Source organism: Neopelma chrysocephalum, unplaced genomic scaffold (genome assembly GCF_003984885.1).
Source record: "Neopelma chrysocephalum unplaced genomic scaffold, ASM398488v2 Primary Assembly neopelma1_69, whole genome shotgun sequence".
NCBI classification, from domain to species: domain Eukaryota; kingdom Metazoa; phylum Chordata; class Aves; order Passeriformes; family Pipridae; genus Neopelma; species Neopelma chrysocephalum.
The window spans coordinates 11,169,772-11,186,510 of NW_020897729.1; the positions used below are offsets into that span (position 1 = coordinate 11,169,772).

General features: G+C 45.4%; 1 protein-coding gene across 1 annotated transcript in view; it reads right to left on the reverse strand.

Moving 5' to 3' along the window:
- The window catches only part of LEKR1 (leucine, glutamate and lysine rich 1), a 31,119-nt gene extending 14,501 nt beyond the window's left edge, over window positions 1-16,618 (reverse strand). Inside the window, exons 1-5 of the mRNA XM_027685937.1 lie at window positions 16,483-16,618; window positions 9,285-9,499; window positions 5,001-5,120; window positions 4,461-4,636; window positions 1,157-1,342 (exon numbers count right to left, since the gene is read on the reverse strand). Of these exons, the coding sequence (XP_027541738.1) occupies window positions 1,157-1,342; window positions 4,461-4,636; window positions 5,001-5,120; window positions 9,285-9,499; window positions 16,483-16,530 (745 nt within the window). The 5' untranslated portion in view covers window positions 16,531-16,618. The remainder of the gene's footprint in view (window positions 1-1,156; window positions 1,343-4,460; window positions 4,637-5,000; window positions 5,121-9,284; window positions 9,500-16,482) is intronic.
- Between the last annotated feature and the right edge of the window lie 121 nt (window positions 16,619-16,739).

Here is a 16,739-nt window from a genome sequence, read left to right on the forward strand (position 1 = left end):
TCCCCAGGTTAACTCGGAGGAGGAGGCTGGATGAAAGGAGCAATTTTGGAAGGGACCTTAAAGCTCATCTCATTCCACCCCCTGCCATGGGCAGGGACACCTTCATCTGGACCAGGTTGCTCCAAGCCCTGTCCAACCTGGCCTTGGACACTTCCAGGGAAACGCAGAGACTAAACTGTAGAACAAATTCCACCAGTGGTGCTGACACGGATATAAATCCAGGATTTATGGGGCCAGAGTGAAGCACGGACAGGGGGGACTTCCATCAACTTCTCTTTTGGTAGAGCTGGCTGAGCTCTGGTGATGACACACCACCAAAAGCACAGTCTGTGCCCTCCCCTCCCGGGATTCTCTGGCAGGAGGAGAATAGAAACTGGAACTGAAGTCCCGGGAAGGACTCGGGAGCTGCTGCTCCGCTGAGGAACCCAACCCCACAAACCCCCTGTGATCCTGAGTCACCTGGGGCTGGGCCAGCAGGGAATGGCTCTTCTGATTCCCCTCTGCACCTGCTGGTTTAACCACTCAGGACTCTGCTGTCATCTCCCCAGGAAGCTGCACTTCCCTGGCTGGTTGGATGGTCCCTGCAGCCTCACATCTGGGATCTTCACAGGCACTGAAGGAGCAGCAAAACTCCTCCACAGTGCCCATCTCTGAGACCCCCTGTTTTAAACCTGACCCCACACACTGAGCATAAGGCAGGCTGGGAGCTGCTGTGCCAATCTGATGACTCAAAGCTGTGCCCAGAACAGCACAACCTCTAGATGGGTTTCCAAGGTCTTAAAATATCCCTGAGCCAGTGCTGTGAATGCAAGAGAAAATGACTCAGGAGATACCAATATAAATCATCTTTTTATAACGAGTTATTGTCTCTACAGAGCTCCCAAGATAGCAGAATTTATATTATTATAATTTCAAGTGCTGTCACTGTTCTTGCTTCAAGAGGACACACAATCAAGGGCAAATCATTAGAGAGTCTCCTGTTTAATGACTCTAAAGGAGCCTGGCTTGGCTGCTGTTCAGTCCTGAGAGCCAAAAGTCCTGCTCAGTCCTGTTCAGTCTTTTCACAGTAACAGCCACAACTTCAATGCTTTTAAAGACTTTTTTTTTGGCATTTTTTCCCCTTGGAATTTTGCCAGAAATGTCAAAATTCTCTTACCCAATGTCTCCTTCTGCAGCTCTCGGCACCTGCTCTGGAGCTCGTTCCCTTGCTGAAGGGAAGTTTGGAGCTGTTGGGTTTTCAGCTCAACTGTGTCGGCCACCCCTGTCAGGTGTTTGACCTTCTCCTGCAGACATTCGTTCTCCCTCTGGGATTTTGCCAATCTTTGATTCAATTTGGGTATTTCTGAGGAGGAAAAAAAGAAGTTGTAAAAGCTGTTGTCGAATTTACCTTCCCCACTAAAAATATGACACCTGTTTTTAACCGCAGGACTTGTGTATTCACAGAATCATGGAGTGGTTTGGGTGGGAAGGGACCTCAAAGCCCACCCAGTCCCATCCCCTGCCATGGGCAGAGACACCTCCCACCAGCCCAGGTTGCTCCAAGCCCTGTCCAGCATGGCCTTGGACACTTCCAGGGATCCAGGGGCAGCCACAGCTGCTCTGGGCAACCTGTGCCAGGGCCTCCCCATCCTCACAGCCAGGAATTCCTTCCCAATATCCCACCTAACCCTGCCCTCTGGCAGTGGGAAGCCATTCCCCCTTGTCCTGTCCCTCCATCCCTTGTCCCCAGTCCCTCTCCAGCTCTCCTGGAGCCCCTTTAGGCCCTGGAAGGGGCTCTCAGCTCTCCCTGGAGCCTTCTCTTCTCCAGGTGAACACCCCCAGCTCTCCCAGCCTGGCTCCAGAGGGGCTCCAGCCCTGGGAACATCATTGTTTCTTAAACAATTATGCTACAACTCTTCTGGAAGTGATAGAAATACTTTCCAACATTTGAAACACCAATAATGTACTTACTCTGAGCTGTCATTGCAACACAAAGACTTGGAGACATTTTCACTTGCCTTGTGTCTCCTACTGCCAGTTTTTCTCACTGTTTTACACACAGGAGACTGTAGGGTGATGGTATAACACCCTTTTGGGAGCTGCCTCCCAAACGTGTGGACAGGCTGCACCCCTTCCCTTGGCCAACCTACTGCTTTACTCCTCAGGTCACCCTGAATTCAGGAGCAAACCCACACCCAACACGCAGCAACTGCTCCCTCCTCCCGTGCCTGAGTGAGAACAAGCCATACCCAAATCCAGCTGGTTTTATCTGAGGGGTCTTTGGGGTTGAAGGGGCACAGAGCAGCCCACGGGCTGGGAATAACTCCCTTGGCCACACCCTGCTTCCTGCTGGAACAAGGGTGTCCTTCAGGAGCAGAGAGCTGGGCACAATCGGGGACTGTTTGGGAAGGGTTGTGCCCAGCCCCCAGGCTGGGAACACAAACTGATCCCTGGACACTGTTTTTGCTCTGCCTCAGTCCAGATTAGTTTTGCTGAAAAGAGTCTGTGGTGGTGTGATTAGGGACTGGAACACCCAGAGCACCCAAACAGGCCCTGTGCTGACTGCTACAGCTTTAAAGGTTTGTGGAAATAACACTTACAGGTGAATTCCTTCCCTTCCAGCTTTTCAGTGTGTGTGAGAGGATGAGCTGCTGTGTCATAGAATTACAGAATATCCTGAGCTTGAAGGGACCTACAAGGATAAGTCCAACTGCTGGCCCTGCACAGGACACCCCAACAACCCCACCACGTGCCTGAGAGCCTTGTCCAAACTCCTCGAGCTCTGGGGGTCAGTTTGATCAGGGGTCTAAGGTCCAAAGAAGTAGGTGAGCTGATGTCATCCTTTCCATCACGCTTCCCATCCTTGGGAGAGGGGAGGTAAGGGCAGGGTGGGTGATGTGCCTCTCCCACATCCCTCTGCCCCTGAGAACTCCAGAGCTTGAGTGAAACCTGTGTGTGTGGAGCAGCTGAGAAAATGGGGCTTTATGTGCCCTCCCAGCTGCCCAGCAGCCTGTGCTTCCCGGGACACTGGCAGGGAATTGGGATGTTCTCAATGACTCCTTTGTTCCCACTGGGAAGGAATCGGGGGGCAGCTGTGCCTGGGGGGAGCAGCACAAGCAGAGTTGGGGGGTCCTGAGCCCCCAAGGGAGAGTTTTCCTCCCTTTCCTAAGCAGGAATAGCAAATTCAAATTGTGACAATATGTCCACATGGTTTCTAAATTCTTTTCCAATGCACCTCGATTTTTTTTTTATCATCAGGGAATTTTATTCTTTTGTGCAGTCATTGAGATTGTTTGAAGACCCTTTAGTCCTAAATAATCCAAATAATTCTCTGTCAGCAATAATTTTACCAGAACATCACCTCACTCCTTGTAAGAGTATAATTCATAGCACAGCTAAAGCTTATAATTCCCTTCATCATGAAAATTAATCTCCTTGTTTTTGATATCTTGTTTTGATATCAGGGGCTCTTCCCTGCTGGAAATGAGTGTGACCAGAAACTCCCTCCTTAGCACTCACTGTTTGTGAGAACAATCAGAACAATCAGTGTATCAGTGTCAGTCTGTTGGGATTCATGAGTCACCTCCTCTGAGCACAGGAAGGATGGTGTGTCCTGAGGATCCCTCTCTTCCTGTGCTCATTCCCTGCCTACTCCTGCTAATAAAGGGAATGTGAACGTGTTCCTGCAGACATCTGCACACATTTCCAGGCTTCTTTTCTGGAGTATTCCCTGTTTTATTTGTGTAATACTCCAAATACACAGAGTTTCTCTGTGGAAGCAGGAGTGGAGCCTTCCTTACACATCCCTCATCCTGGTGAATATTGTGACTGTGAACATTACATCCACCCTTAAATCCAGCTTTCTAAATCAAAACAGTTTAGTCCCATATATTTTTTTTTTGGCCTGTGAATGCCATTTAAAAGCTTTTATGTTCTGTTGTATCAGTTGTTCATGATTAACATATGATATTAACATACAGTAATTTTTTTTGTTTATTTTACTGTTTTTGCAATAAGTTTTTCAGAACATTCAGATTTTGGGACAAAAAATGCTACAGAGGGGCTGCTCTTTCGACCAGTTTTGCTTGGTTAGTTTGAAAAGAGCTTCTAAAAGCCCTTATATATGTACTTTAATTAGCCTTGGTTAATGAATGGCAAGTAGGAAACAGTATAAGATATCAAATCTTTTGGTATTTACATCATTTAGTCTCATAGTAAATGGATTTAAGTGTGGAGTAGTTGGGAAAGATTATAGATAATAAAAATATTTGCACCACAGAAAGAGTTTAAAATGTGCATATAAAACATGTACCAACTGCCTTGACAGTGGAGTTAGGCTTGGTCTAACTTTACTGTTGTCAAGATCAATGAAAATACACGTGATGTAAGTTCTTCATCTAATTAATTTTTACCTTCTCATTGACACTCAACTACCAAAAATTATTCTCTCCTGCCCCAAATTCTTGTAAGATGCTCTTTACCTGTCAGAGCTTCTTTGCTCACAGTTTTTATCTGCAGAGAAATTTCCTCTTTCATGGCAGCCCAGTTCTCCAGGTTAGTGGAGATGACCTCTTTAATGCTGTCCAGCTCACTTCTGATGAAAGGGAACAGGGAGACAGCCTTGTTCAGAGTGGAGCAGTGGTGTTCCAAGGTACTTCTGCAACAGAGAACACAATGCCAGAGGTGTATTTTAAAAATAATTCATATAATAAACTTAGGACTTAGAGGAAACTTGACAACTACTCTTCTGTTATATGATAATTTATACTACATTACTATATGAAATATGTTGTATTAGGTATTGAATATATTTATAAGTTTCTCCCTTCTAAATGTCGATTTAGAGCTTTTATGTATAAATGAAGAAAACTAGACAGGCAACTGTACAATCATTTTTTATTGAGAAATCACAGTAACCATGTTTAAATAACTATGGCCAAGCCTATGGTGGGTCTTTATAAACAATATATAAGTAAGAAACAGAGCATTTCCAACACCTGCATTTGTTTTTGGGTTCTCACCTGAGCACCTGGGATTGTTTGTAGGCTGCTTCCTTCTCCTCCTGGAAATACTGCAAATCAGCTTTCACATTTTTAAACTCCTCTTGCTTGGTTTTCAGTTCCATTGTCAGGTTTTTTATTCTAGAGACGTAAATAAAATAATCAGAAAGCCTTATTTGCACTGGTGAACAACCTCCAACTTTTGTTTCAGCTTTAAATTAAATGGAATTGAATCCCAGACTGGTTTGGGTTGGAAGGGACCTCAAAGATCAGCCAGTGCCACCCCCTGCCATGGGCAGGGACACCTTCCACTAGCCCAGCTTGCTCCAACCTGGCCTTGGACACTCCCAGGGGTGGGGCAGCCACAGCTTTTCAAGGGTGATAATCACACATTTCACGCAAGTATCAGTCTCCAAATGGGGAGAATTTGCCCTTGGTTTCACACCCCCGACCATGGAACTGTTCTCATGCTTCCTTCTCCTGGGTCTTCAAAGGTGCTTCACAGCAGCACCTGATGGGTTCTTAAACGACAGCGCAGGTGACAATTATGAGCATTTCACTTCAAAGCTGACACCAAAAAAGATCTTAAAACCGGGGGAAGGACAAGCTTGCTGTTATCTGGACTCAGCAGTACACCTACTAAAAGATGGCTTGTGCAGGTCCCCTCCAACCCAAACCATTCCGTGATTCGCAATTTTTTCGCACACCTTTTGAAAAGCAGCCCCATGACAAGACACAGGAGGACCCAGCAGCGCTTCTTTCACTCCCTTCACTGCTCACAGGAGAGGAGGAGGAGGGTGGTGTCCCCTGGGAAGCACGGGGAGCTCTCCATCCCTCCCCCAGCTCCGCGCTGGATCGGCCACAGCAAACACAGCCCCAAACATCGACCTCGAGCTGTTCTTCACCTCTTAACATTTACCTTCTGAGCTTTCTCATTACAGCACCTTTTGTTTGCCAAGCCCAGCTATCACAGTGTAAATAAACACAGTTTAAACACTGTTCTTTCAACACCTCGGGAATTATTCCCTCAATTGTCGTGGAATGAATGGAACTGCCCAGGAATAGGAGTTGGAGCCAATTCCCCTCCCGTGGTACACGAGGGATCCCACCCAGCAGCTCAGCCCCAGCTGCAGGACAGCTGTTTGCTGCAGAAAACCATCCTAAACCCGCCTTCCATCCCCAAAATACAACTCCAGTGACAGGAACTGCTACAAACCAGCCCCTTTGGAAGCTTTCAACACTCACCGTTCATGCAGAGTAAATGATCCATTTCCCTACTGTCACAAGCAAATAAATAGTATTTGAATCAACAAATATTTTACAAACCCAAAGGGTGGCAGAAACCTTGGCTTCAATTGTAAAAAGCAGCAGAAAATTAGAATTATTTATAATAAAAAATTATTAAAATTAAGACAAAGCATCAAAGTGCATTAGTTGCTGTTACACACAGATGAGCACATTTGCACCAGAACGCAAATTTTAAGAAATACGAGTCCTTATAAAGAAACTTGGATCTGCAGGGCTCTGACAAAATCAGAACTGAACATCTGGGAGTTAAAAAGCAAGTTTGGGGGCTGAAATATGATGGAAAAAAAAAAACAACCCAAAACCTCCGAAAATAATTAAAAATTTGAAGAAATTTCTGATATCACCTTTTTAGGAAAATTTCCCCAGAAGTGGAGGCAGGAGGGGAGAGAATCAATCTCTGCGTTTGGGAGCAGAACTGTTCCACTAACAAGCAAATGTCCATCCCCCTTACAGCTACAGAAATTCAAACCTGCTTTTGCAGATGAGGAAAAAAGCAGTGATTTAGCACTGAACAATAACAAACCAAAACTTTGGGATCCAGGGAAAACCGGATGCTTATTTTCCATTCTTAGTCTAGAATGGGATATTTGAAAATCTTTTGGTTTAAGAAAGAAACTGGTAAATAATTAGAGACACATTTTCTTCCTCTTTCCATCGCAGAGCTCTGATATAATAAAAGGGACATTTTCAGCATGTTCTGGTCAGTCCCACACAAAAGCACCCGTGGAAAGGGCAGGACAGTTGCAGTCTCCTGGCACCAGGAGGGAGCAAAATAAACATGTTACTTTGGTGCTTTTTAGCACAAAGGAAAAGTTCCATGGATCATTAACTGCTGGCATTGAGAGAATGGTGGGAACACACTGATCTCATCCTCTGCCCTTCAGTTCAGCCGGCAGAATTAACAGCCCATCTCTGCATCCCTGCTTTCCTGGGGAATACAGGAGGGATCCTGCCCGGGGCGGGAGGGGAATCAGGACGTGGTAACTCCCAGTGCTGGCAGGAGAAGAATAGAGGAGAAAATCAAGAAGGAGTTGCAAACACAGTCATTGTCCCAAAGCAATGACAGCAGCAATTACCCTGTTTGTTGGGATTTAGGGCGTCTCTCACAAGTCCAGATCAGAATAAATCATCTCGGTACTCCCTGTGATTCCCAGTGGGACGGGAGGAGCACCAGCATCCCCAGTTGCCTGGAGCCAGCAGGGACAGGAGGCTCAGAGAGCCTGGAACATCCTGCCCCCAAAAAAGTTCCACCACGGTATTTTCAGCTCCCTGAAACTGCAGGATCTGCTCAGACCCAACAGTTGCTCATTTTCATTCCAGATGATGCTCAGGGCAGTGGTGGAGTCTCCATCCCTGGAGGTGTTCAGAAAACTTGTGGATGTGGCACCTGAGGACATCTTTTACATTCAAATGTATTTTACATTTCTTATATTGGATGTGGCAAGAATTATGAAAACTAAATTAACTATCACAATTAAACTGATTTTAACATGGAATAAGGCTTGAATAGCTAAGTGGAACTAACTACTGGTTAGTTCCCCTTCTTGTCCCCAAATCCCAAAGAACAGGTCACCAATCTCTGCCAAAGCTCCTGTTCCCAGGGGGCTTTCAAGGGTAGCCACAGGTACAAACAACAGCAAAACCTGAACCTAAAAGGAATATAAAAATGAAACAGTCTGAACTGACAAGAAAGATTAAACCCATTGGTCAGCCAGAGATAAAATTTAAAAAAGGGGATATTTGGCTTCTGGGAGGAATAATTTGTCAGCCTTGCCAGACCCAGAAATGAGGATGGTGAATAGTGACTTTATGCCAACAGCACAAGGTAGTGAGAGAGGCCCAGAATAGTGAGGAGAAGATAAGGAATATTTAGACAAGTTATTTAACAAGGCACAACAGTTGATTTATGGCTGGAGTGGGAGCCTACTGCAAGTATTGCACTTGATTTCAGCAGGTTTTAAATCAAGTCAAGCCTCAGGGGGGAAAAGTGCAGAGATAAAAATTTTTATTAACTGTTCCAGCTTTACTACAAAGAGGCATCTCAATGAAAATTTCGAGTTTAGCTCTGGCAAATGATCCTCCTCAAGAAGAATGTGCTGTCACTGCATTTGCTCACACACTGAATTCTGCCACCCAGGGTCGTTAAAGGGACAAGGAGCAAACAGCTCTTTAAAAACATGATGTTAAACCAAAGAAAACGTTGAATATTGGGAAGGGGGGTGGGTGGAGGATGTTCAGTTCAAATGAAAAAAATATTGCAAGAAACATTCTGAGTAGAGTGATCTACAACACAAACACGTTTTGCTCAAATTTGTGGGAGCTGGTGCTCTAAATGGCTCTGGGGTCTGTCATTCATTACTGGAGTTCTTGAAGGAATTAATTGGAACCTTCACGTATCTGTCTGCAAGGATTTGCAGACTCCTGCTCCTGGAGGACAATGCAACAAGCAGGACCCAAAATGGTCATAATTCCTTTAGTATCAGCCCTTTAGAGAGTGAAGCCTGAGCTTCTGAGGGCAACAACACTGGGAATTCTTTACCAGGTTACTATGAGACAATGAGTCAAACCCTCACAACTGTGAAACTCCCAGTACTGTGCCATTTCATTTCAAATATTACAATTTGATTACAAGATGATAGGGTCAAATATTTCTAATTTCCCTTTGGGAGTGTGTGCAGGGGAAATACCTCCAAGTGCCTTCTTGGCCTCTCTCTCACTTTAAATATATGGACTGTTCCTAAACTAGGAAGGAATTTTAAACTTGCTTCCAAGGAATACTGTGAAAGATGATTTCAATAAAGTATCCCAGTATCATATCATATCATATCATAAAGTATCATAGATGATGCATCTGATAAAAGACTCAAATGATCCTCGTGGGTCCGTTCCAGCCCAGCATATTCTGTGATTCTGTTATTTGTGTTTTAAACTTCTTTGGGATGAAAGTCCCTCACAAGCTGCAGGGGAATGTCAGCAGAGAAGATGATGAGCTCTGACCTTTCACTTTTGGACTCACTGGCAGCTCGGTAGCGCTCCAGGTCTCGGTACAGGGCCTGTAACTCAGCCTGGAGCCTCTGCTCCCGTTCGATGCTTCCTTCATAAAACTTGATCTCCTTTTCCATTGCTTTGACTTTCTCTTCCATCACCTTAAACTCGTGGAGGATCAGGTAGCTGACCCCACAGTATTTACACACCGTCTCCTCCCGGGACATCTGGAAAGACAGGAAATGGTCAAACCCTTTGTGAGGAACACACTGAACAAAAAAAAACCCGAGTGACACTAAGTAACAATAGTAAATCTGAGTCATTTAAACCATTTCATTCTCTAGAGCATTTATGATCAGATGATGCTATTGCTTTAACAAATAATAAAGAAAAATTCTGCATTAGGAAATGAACCCAAGCTACAGCAGTGCTTTGCCTTACTGGAAACATCACAGGATGTATCAAGTCTGGCAATTTAATATGTGGGAACTCCCACTGGAATTCTAAAGTACCTCTGAGCTATGTTTGGTGTATTAATTGAAAATAAAACTCTGTGTTTAACAAAGTTATCTCCTTAATGAATCTGTGATCGCTTGAGCCAGAAAAATGTTATTTCCTGTGGTTTTCTGGCAAGTGGTGTCCGAGTGAAGCAGGCAAGATATGTGGGGAGTGAACAAAGTGATGTAAGCCAGCAATCTTACACAAATAATTGCAGTGAGTAAGGGATTAATGAGGATGAGGTAGTGTCCATGGCACTGCAGTGCTGTGGAAAACAGAACCCATTTGTAGGTATGAAATATTCATGGCTGATTACAAACTGCAGAGCACGTAACACACAGCTCATGGAAAGACCATTTATTAACTGAGAAATGTGATTTTCTAAGGGATCAATCATTAACCCTGAAGCAGGGGACACGTAGCACCTGCTCACCAGCACAGAGCCCTGAACATGACAGGTTTGCCCCTGGCTGGGGGATAAATTCAGCATAAATTCACCGGAGAGGAAGGAGATGGTGAGAATCAAGACGAGATCAGAGGATACTCAGAGCTGAGAGATCCCTCAGAGCAAGGGGTAGGAAAAGCTCTTGGCAAACTTGGGGATATGGAAGATGGACCATGGGTGGCAGCTGGGAGAGCCATTGTATGTCTGAGAGACTCAAACACACTTCAACCTTTCTTCAGTTATTTTTTCTTGCATAATTACCAACTGCTATAGGGACTCCAACAGTGACTTATCAAAATCAGAGAGGTGAAAAACTGCAAACAGCTGAAGTCAAATTAAGAATCCCTTGTTTTACAGAAGAAGAAAAATAGAGATATTTTGTGACACTGAGATAAATGGAAAGAAATTGGACTTAGAGGAAAGAAAGCAGCTTTCAAAAATTCTAAATTAAAGGCTCATTATCCCATGATTCAACAATCTTTAGCACTTTAAATATAGCTTGATAAAAATGGTATTTCAGGATGCCCTGGCCAAGCTTTATTTTCCCATTTCTTAAGTGTTGCCCCAGTTTAAAACACCCCTGGTTACAGTTGCTCTGAAGAAGTTGAAAATGCAAGTTTATTTTTCCTGGCAGCTGCAAACTGTGCTTGGAAATATGAAACTGTTATTCAGGATAACTACCATAAAGTTCCAAAGCACTGAAATTACTATATTGAAAAAGGACAAAATGAGCTGCTTTAGGGAGCACAGGAGGGGTTTCTTATCCCAGAGAGAACATGGTGCTCTTGTGCTGCCCTGCAAATAAACAGTGCTTGGAATTTCACTGGGTTCTGGGACTGAAAACAACTGGAAATCATCGGGGGCCTGACCTGCAAATGCTCTGTGCAAGTACTAAACCTTCCTAATTTTTACATTTTTTGTTATTGAACTTCAAAATAAATGAAGTCATGGAACAAACAAATATTATCTCTCTGGGCTCAGCTGGAAGCGGGTCCTGTCCTCCCTCACACCCATTCCTCAGGTGAAGTAAAACCTGGAAGGATTCCAGAGCAGGTTGCATTTTTCAAGTATTTGCTACATAGTCAAAAAAATAACAGAAAAGGAAATTCTACCTTAATCAGGACCTTGCTCTGTACGTTCATAATTACCCTGCAAGCACTGCAATACACACAAATCTGTAGGAAACAAATTTTCCTTAGTTCTTACACTTACAAACAACCTTTTCTGGAATAATTTGATTGCTGAGTAACCACCAAGAATGTGTGTTAAATACCCAATGATTTATGTCTTCAGATTCCACATTTCACTGTTTCCATTTGATCAAAACACAGTGGTCTTCTTAACTCAAAGCAGGAAAAAAATAAATCGGGGGAAAAACACTTTGGAAGGAATAGAAAAGGAAACTATCAGAGCTCTGAGCAGGAGCTCTTGTATTTCCTGAGCAGTGAGGGGAAGCAGTGAAAAAATTGATGAGGAATTAAACAAACAAACTCACTGAGGACAAAGTGCTTGAAGTAGGAAGATATTTATCCACAGGGTTTTGAGCCACACTTGTGACACGTTACAGCAGATGCTTTAAAGCATCTGCACTTGGGTTTAGAAGCACTGATATTATTCCATGGTTACAAAGATTTCTTTAGATACCAAGGCCAATGGAAAGCTGAGCCAAGAGGGGTAATCACTCAAATTACAACTGTCTGACTCAGTTCCATCTGTAGAATGTAAGTTATAAGGGAAAAAAGGAAAAAAAATTGGTGGTCTGGACCATTTTTAGCCTTTTGAGTGAGGAGACAGAACTGATACTTGTAGCTGAATCCATAAAACTCAAGAAAAGAAAAATCATTATGCTGCAGCTGAGTGCTCTTAAATTATTTCTATATGTTGTTTTATTCTACCTTATTATCCAAATTTACTTTCTTTTTTGTTTCACTCCTCCTCTCCCACACCACTTTCATGTCCCTCTCCTGACAAACCAGCCAATCCCTGTTACACAAAAAGAAATCATGACTCAAATCATTGATTTTCTAGGAGTCTTCTGCTAGATATGCAAAATGAACAGTTAGAATCTGATTGAAACTGATATTTGTTCTAGTCAAAGAAAGATTCTTAAGAGTCCCAGTAGAAACTTCACTTCTTTTAAAAGAAAAAAGCATATTTTGAGCCAGGTTTTCAGTCAGCATCAACCCAAAAAGCAATCCAGCTGGTACTGCTGGGCCATGCTACAAACAGAATTATTTTCTCCACTTCCATAAAATCACAGTTGCAAAAAACAAATCCCAGTGCTTGCTCTGAATACACATGAACAGCGTAGAAATAGGCTTGGAGTGAAACCAGAACGTGGCTTCATTCAAAACATGCCCTGAAATAATCAGTTTGTCACGGCAGGAAATAACACTCAGCTTTCAGGTAGCTTGGATTTTTTTTCTGCCTGTGAGGAAATCAGACTAATGAATCATAAAAGGCTGGAGTGCCCTGCTGGGAGCTGCTCCCCCTCACTCCAGCCCTGCAAACACACAGCACGTGTCCCCAGCCCGGGCAGACCTTCCCGGGGCTCTCCCGGGATGTGTCACAGCACCTTCCAGCTCGGAAGGGAACCACAAAGCATTGCATGACAAAACACACCACACAAAGGGGAACTTGGCAGCTGCCTTTGCTGTCTGGGAGCTGCTTTTCCCAAATTAACAGGTAACATTTCACTGTTGGGAGGACACACTCTGGCACAGGGTGTCCAGAGAAGCTGTGGCTGCCCCTGGATCCCTGGAAGTGTCCCAGGCCAGGTTGGATGGGGCTTGGAGCAACCTGGGATAATGGAAGGTGTCCCTGCCCATGGCAGGGGTGGGACTGGATGGGCTTTGAGGTCGCTTCCAACCCAAACCATTCCAGGATTTTCTGACATTTCCAAAGCACCTCACAGCCACTCAGAAAACTCCCACAGCAGGAGCCTCACATCCCAGTGACACACAGACATCAGAAATTCCATAGCCAAGTGCTGAAAACCTCAGTGGAGCGACTTGGGAGCGTCATCCCCAGAAGAATTCACAAGGTGGGTGCCAAGAGGACACTGAAAAGGGCTCTGCCATTCTACCACACTTATCTAGAGGGCACAAATTGAAACGATCTGCTTTTAAATCGCTGCTGCTACCAATATTGTACATCCTGAGCACATTGTTCCCTCCCACCCAGCGAGTCCTGGTGGATGGGAGAGACTCTTTAGCTTACTAACACAGCCGGGACTACGTGTTCCAGAACCCATTAAAAACAAATAACCCTGTTCAAAGAGAGCAAGAAAAGTGAAAGATAACGTAATGTGCTCATAAAGATCCCATAATGGGCCCAATCTATGGCAGACGTGGGAAGTGTGATGTGTAACCACTGCTGCTCGTGGTGTACATGGTATTTGTGGGCAGCCAGACACCACAGAACGTTCTGTACCCATGTGGAACAGCCTCAGAGTTCCTGCCCTGCCCCATCTCCTGAGCTCCTGGGGTGGCAGAAAGGCTAATCTCGAAGGGTATCCTGTGCCCCAGTAATTTTAGGATTTACGCCAGCAAAAGATCATTTATTTGCCAAATAAAATATGAAATTAAATATAACTTTTTGTTTGAGGACTTGGGGTCATGTTCTGTTTCCTGCTTCAAAGCTGCACCTTCCCATCAACTTCCACAGACTTGACAACAGCAGAACCTTAATTAAAGTTCACCAGCACAAAAAAGATTCCTCTACCACCAAGGTGAAATATGAAAGCCTTGAGGAAGAATTAAACCAAACCAAAACACCAACCAAACAGCAAAACCAGAATCCCCCTACAACACACATCCATGACACTGGAGTGAAGGAAGCAGTAACTCCTTCTGTCCCCTCCTGGGCTGAGGCTGATGGCAGAAACTCTAAGAGATGTAAATACATCACAATTAGGCATTACAAGCCAACAATTAGTTTCTAAGAAGTATGCAACTGTAAATACAAAAAAAAATATCCTGTAGGCTTTAATACTGGGCATGTGGATGTTTAACTGTTGATTTTTTTTCCCCCCATCTTGCAATGAATCTGGTGAGAAAGAGCTGTGAGAGCAGTAGAAGGAATGAGAAAGAGAGCAAAGCATGTACAATTTTTACATGATTCTCTAAGGCAAAATTGGTCAGAACACGAAGAACCAAAGTCCCTTCACATCTATTGCTTCATTAACAAGATACCAAGAAATCTCCTTCCCTCTAGATCAAAACTTCCTTTAAAATTTAATAAACAGTCTTGATAAGCAGCTTGTGGAGCTCCATCTACCAGGAACATGAGGGAGAAGGATGCTGAGGGCTCTGCTCTGCATCCTTCCCTTGTCAGTACAACCCAACCTCCAGCAAACCAGCCCAAACCAACGCCCAGGAAGGGAATATTCTCCACTCTCAGGCTGAAATCCCTGTGCTTGACAGGCTCCCTCCACACACACGTGTTCCCTCGGCCTGCAAGCTGCATGTTGGGAGCATGTGGTCCCTTTGGCAGAGCAAAGCACAGCTCTGCTTGGAGCAATCCGAGAGATTCCAGAAGAGAGGCTGTAAAACCCAACAGCAGAGAATGCAAAGGAAATGGGAACATGTGCACATAAAAGATGGGAGATACAAGGACAGGAAATTGTGAGAATGGCTTGTAATCAGGGCCTGTACCTTGTAACTGTAGTGCAGCTACAGGGATGAGCGAGGGATGAGCAGCACCAAAGGATGTGTAAAACCCCGGCACTCTCTGATCCCAAAATCCGGGGCTGTCGTTGCCTTGGAGCTCACATATCCCACATGGAGTGGAGGGTAGGATGGGACAGGACCATAAAAGCCTGTTCTTGTACCAATCCAGAAATTCTGTGTCTTCCCATCAGATGTTTTTGTTAACCACACCCCCAGACGCGGAGGGAGCTGGAGGGACTCCCTGCCCCATCCTCTACTCCGAGGGAAAAGTTTGCCCCCACAGTCCCACTGGAAGAATTCCAACACAACTCCCTGGGTGAGCTGCTCCAGTTTCATAGCATTCAACCAAAGCACATCCAGAAAGGTGAGGAAAAGCCTAATTTGCACCTGGAAATGAACCACCACCTCCCTAACACGTGAGAACACCGTTGCTCAGGTATTTTGCAGAATGAGCAAACCCAGCTCATCACCCTTTCACAGAAACATGAGATTTTTAAGCTCTTTACTACTTTTGCTCTTTCCTAAATTCCCATCAGTCATATTATTTGTTTTACAGCGTCCCAGGTTCTTCTCCCCCCTTGTTTTAAGGGCAAATATTCCTTTTCCCTTCAATTGTCTATCTTACTCACCCCTGAATTCTCAGAAATCATCTCAGAAATTGTCTCAACAGTTTCCTGGACTACTCCAGGGAGGATTTCTCCAGCCTGAGTACACAAAGCTTTTAAATGACTTGTTAATTATGAGATGCAGACCAAGAAATGAGGACAGCTGGGTGTTTTATTGCTGAAGTAAAAACCTGATAGTGTTACAAGAAGTGACTCGTGTTCCACTTGAGTGGAGCCTCCTCCTAAATGAACCCACACAGACAGCAGCACTTGTAACACTGGCAATAATCTGCCTGCCAAACAAAAGAACACACCAAGAGCAGATCCCCAGGAAGATGAAGGGGAATGTTCTGTTCTCGTTTGTGTTGATACTCCTTTGGAACATGTTATGCTCTCAGTCATTCCAAACTCACGGCAGCAAAACATGCCATAACAGGGGAAAATGCAGGACTCACCTGGAGGGACAACACCGGGACAGAGAGGTGTTCTCTGGGACTTACCTGGAGGGACAACACCAGGACAGAGAGAGGTGTTCTCTGGGACTCACCTGGAGGGACAACACCAGGACAGAGAGAGGTGTTCCTGGGACTCACCTGGAGTGATTGAGGTGTTCCTGAGACTCACCTGGAATGAAAGCATCAGGACAGAGGGAGGTGTTCTCTGGGACTCACCTGCAGTGACTGAGGTGTTCCTGGGACTCACCTGGAGTGATTGAGGTGTTCCTGAGACTCACCCAGAGGGACAGAGGTGTTCTCTGGGCCTCACCTGCAGTGACAGCACCATGGCAGAGCAAGGTGTTCCTCTGCAGGGCTCCCACAGAATTAGTGTCGTTCCACTGCACAGAGAATGATGAAACCCAACACCCCCCCTAACTCAAGACCACCATGTACCAGACAATGCACCAGTGCCCCCAGGCCAGTGAAACACCCCTGAATTCCCGCGGGAGCTGCTCTCCAAACGTCGGGGGGTTTTGCCATCTCCACCGCTCGTACCTTGCGGATCTCCTCGGGCAGCGCGTGAACGGGGCCGTGCCGCTCCATGTGCTGCCGCAGGCCCCGCGGCGGGGTCCGGGAGCTGCCGGGGCCGGGGGGCTCGGGGCGGGCCGGGGGCCCGGGCGGGGGGACCCGTGAGGGGCGGGGGGAGCGCGGCGGGGGGGGCGCGGCCGCCGCCGCCATCTTGTCACCGCGGCGTCCCCGTAACCGCGGCAACGGCGCGTGCGCGGCACGGCGGGCGTGAGGTGAGGGGGGGG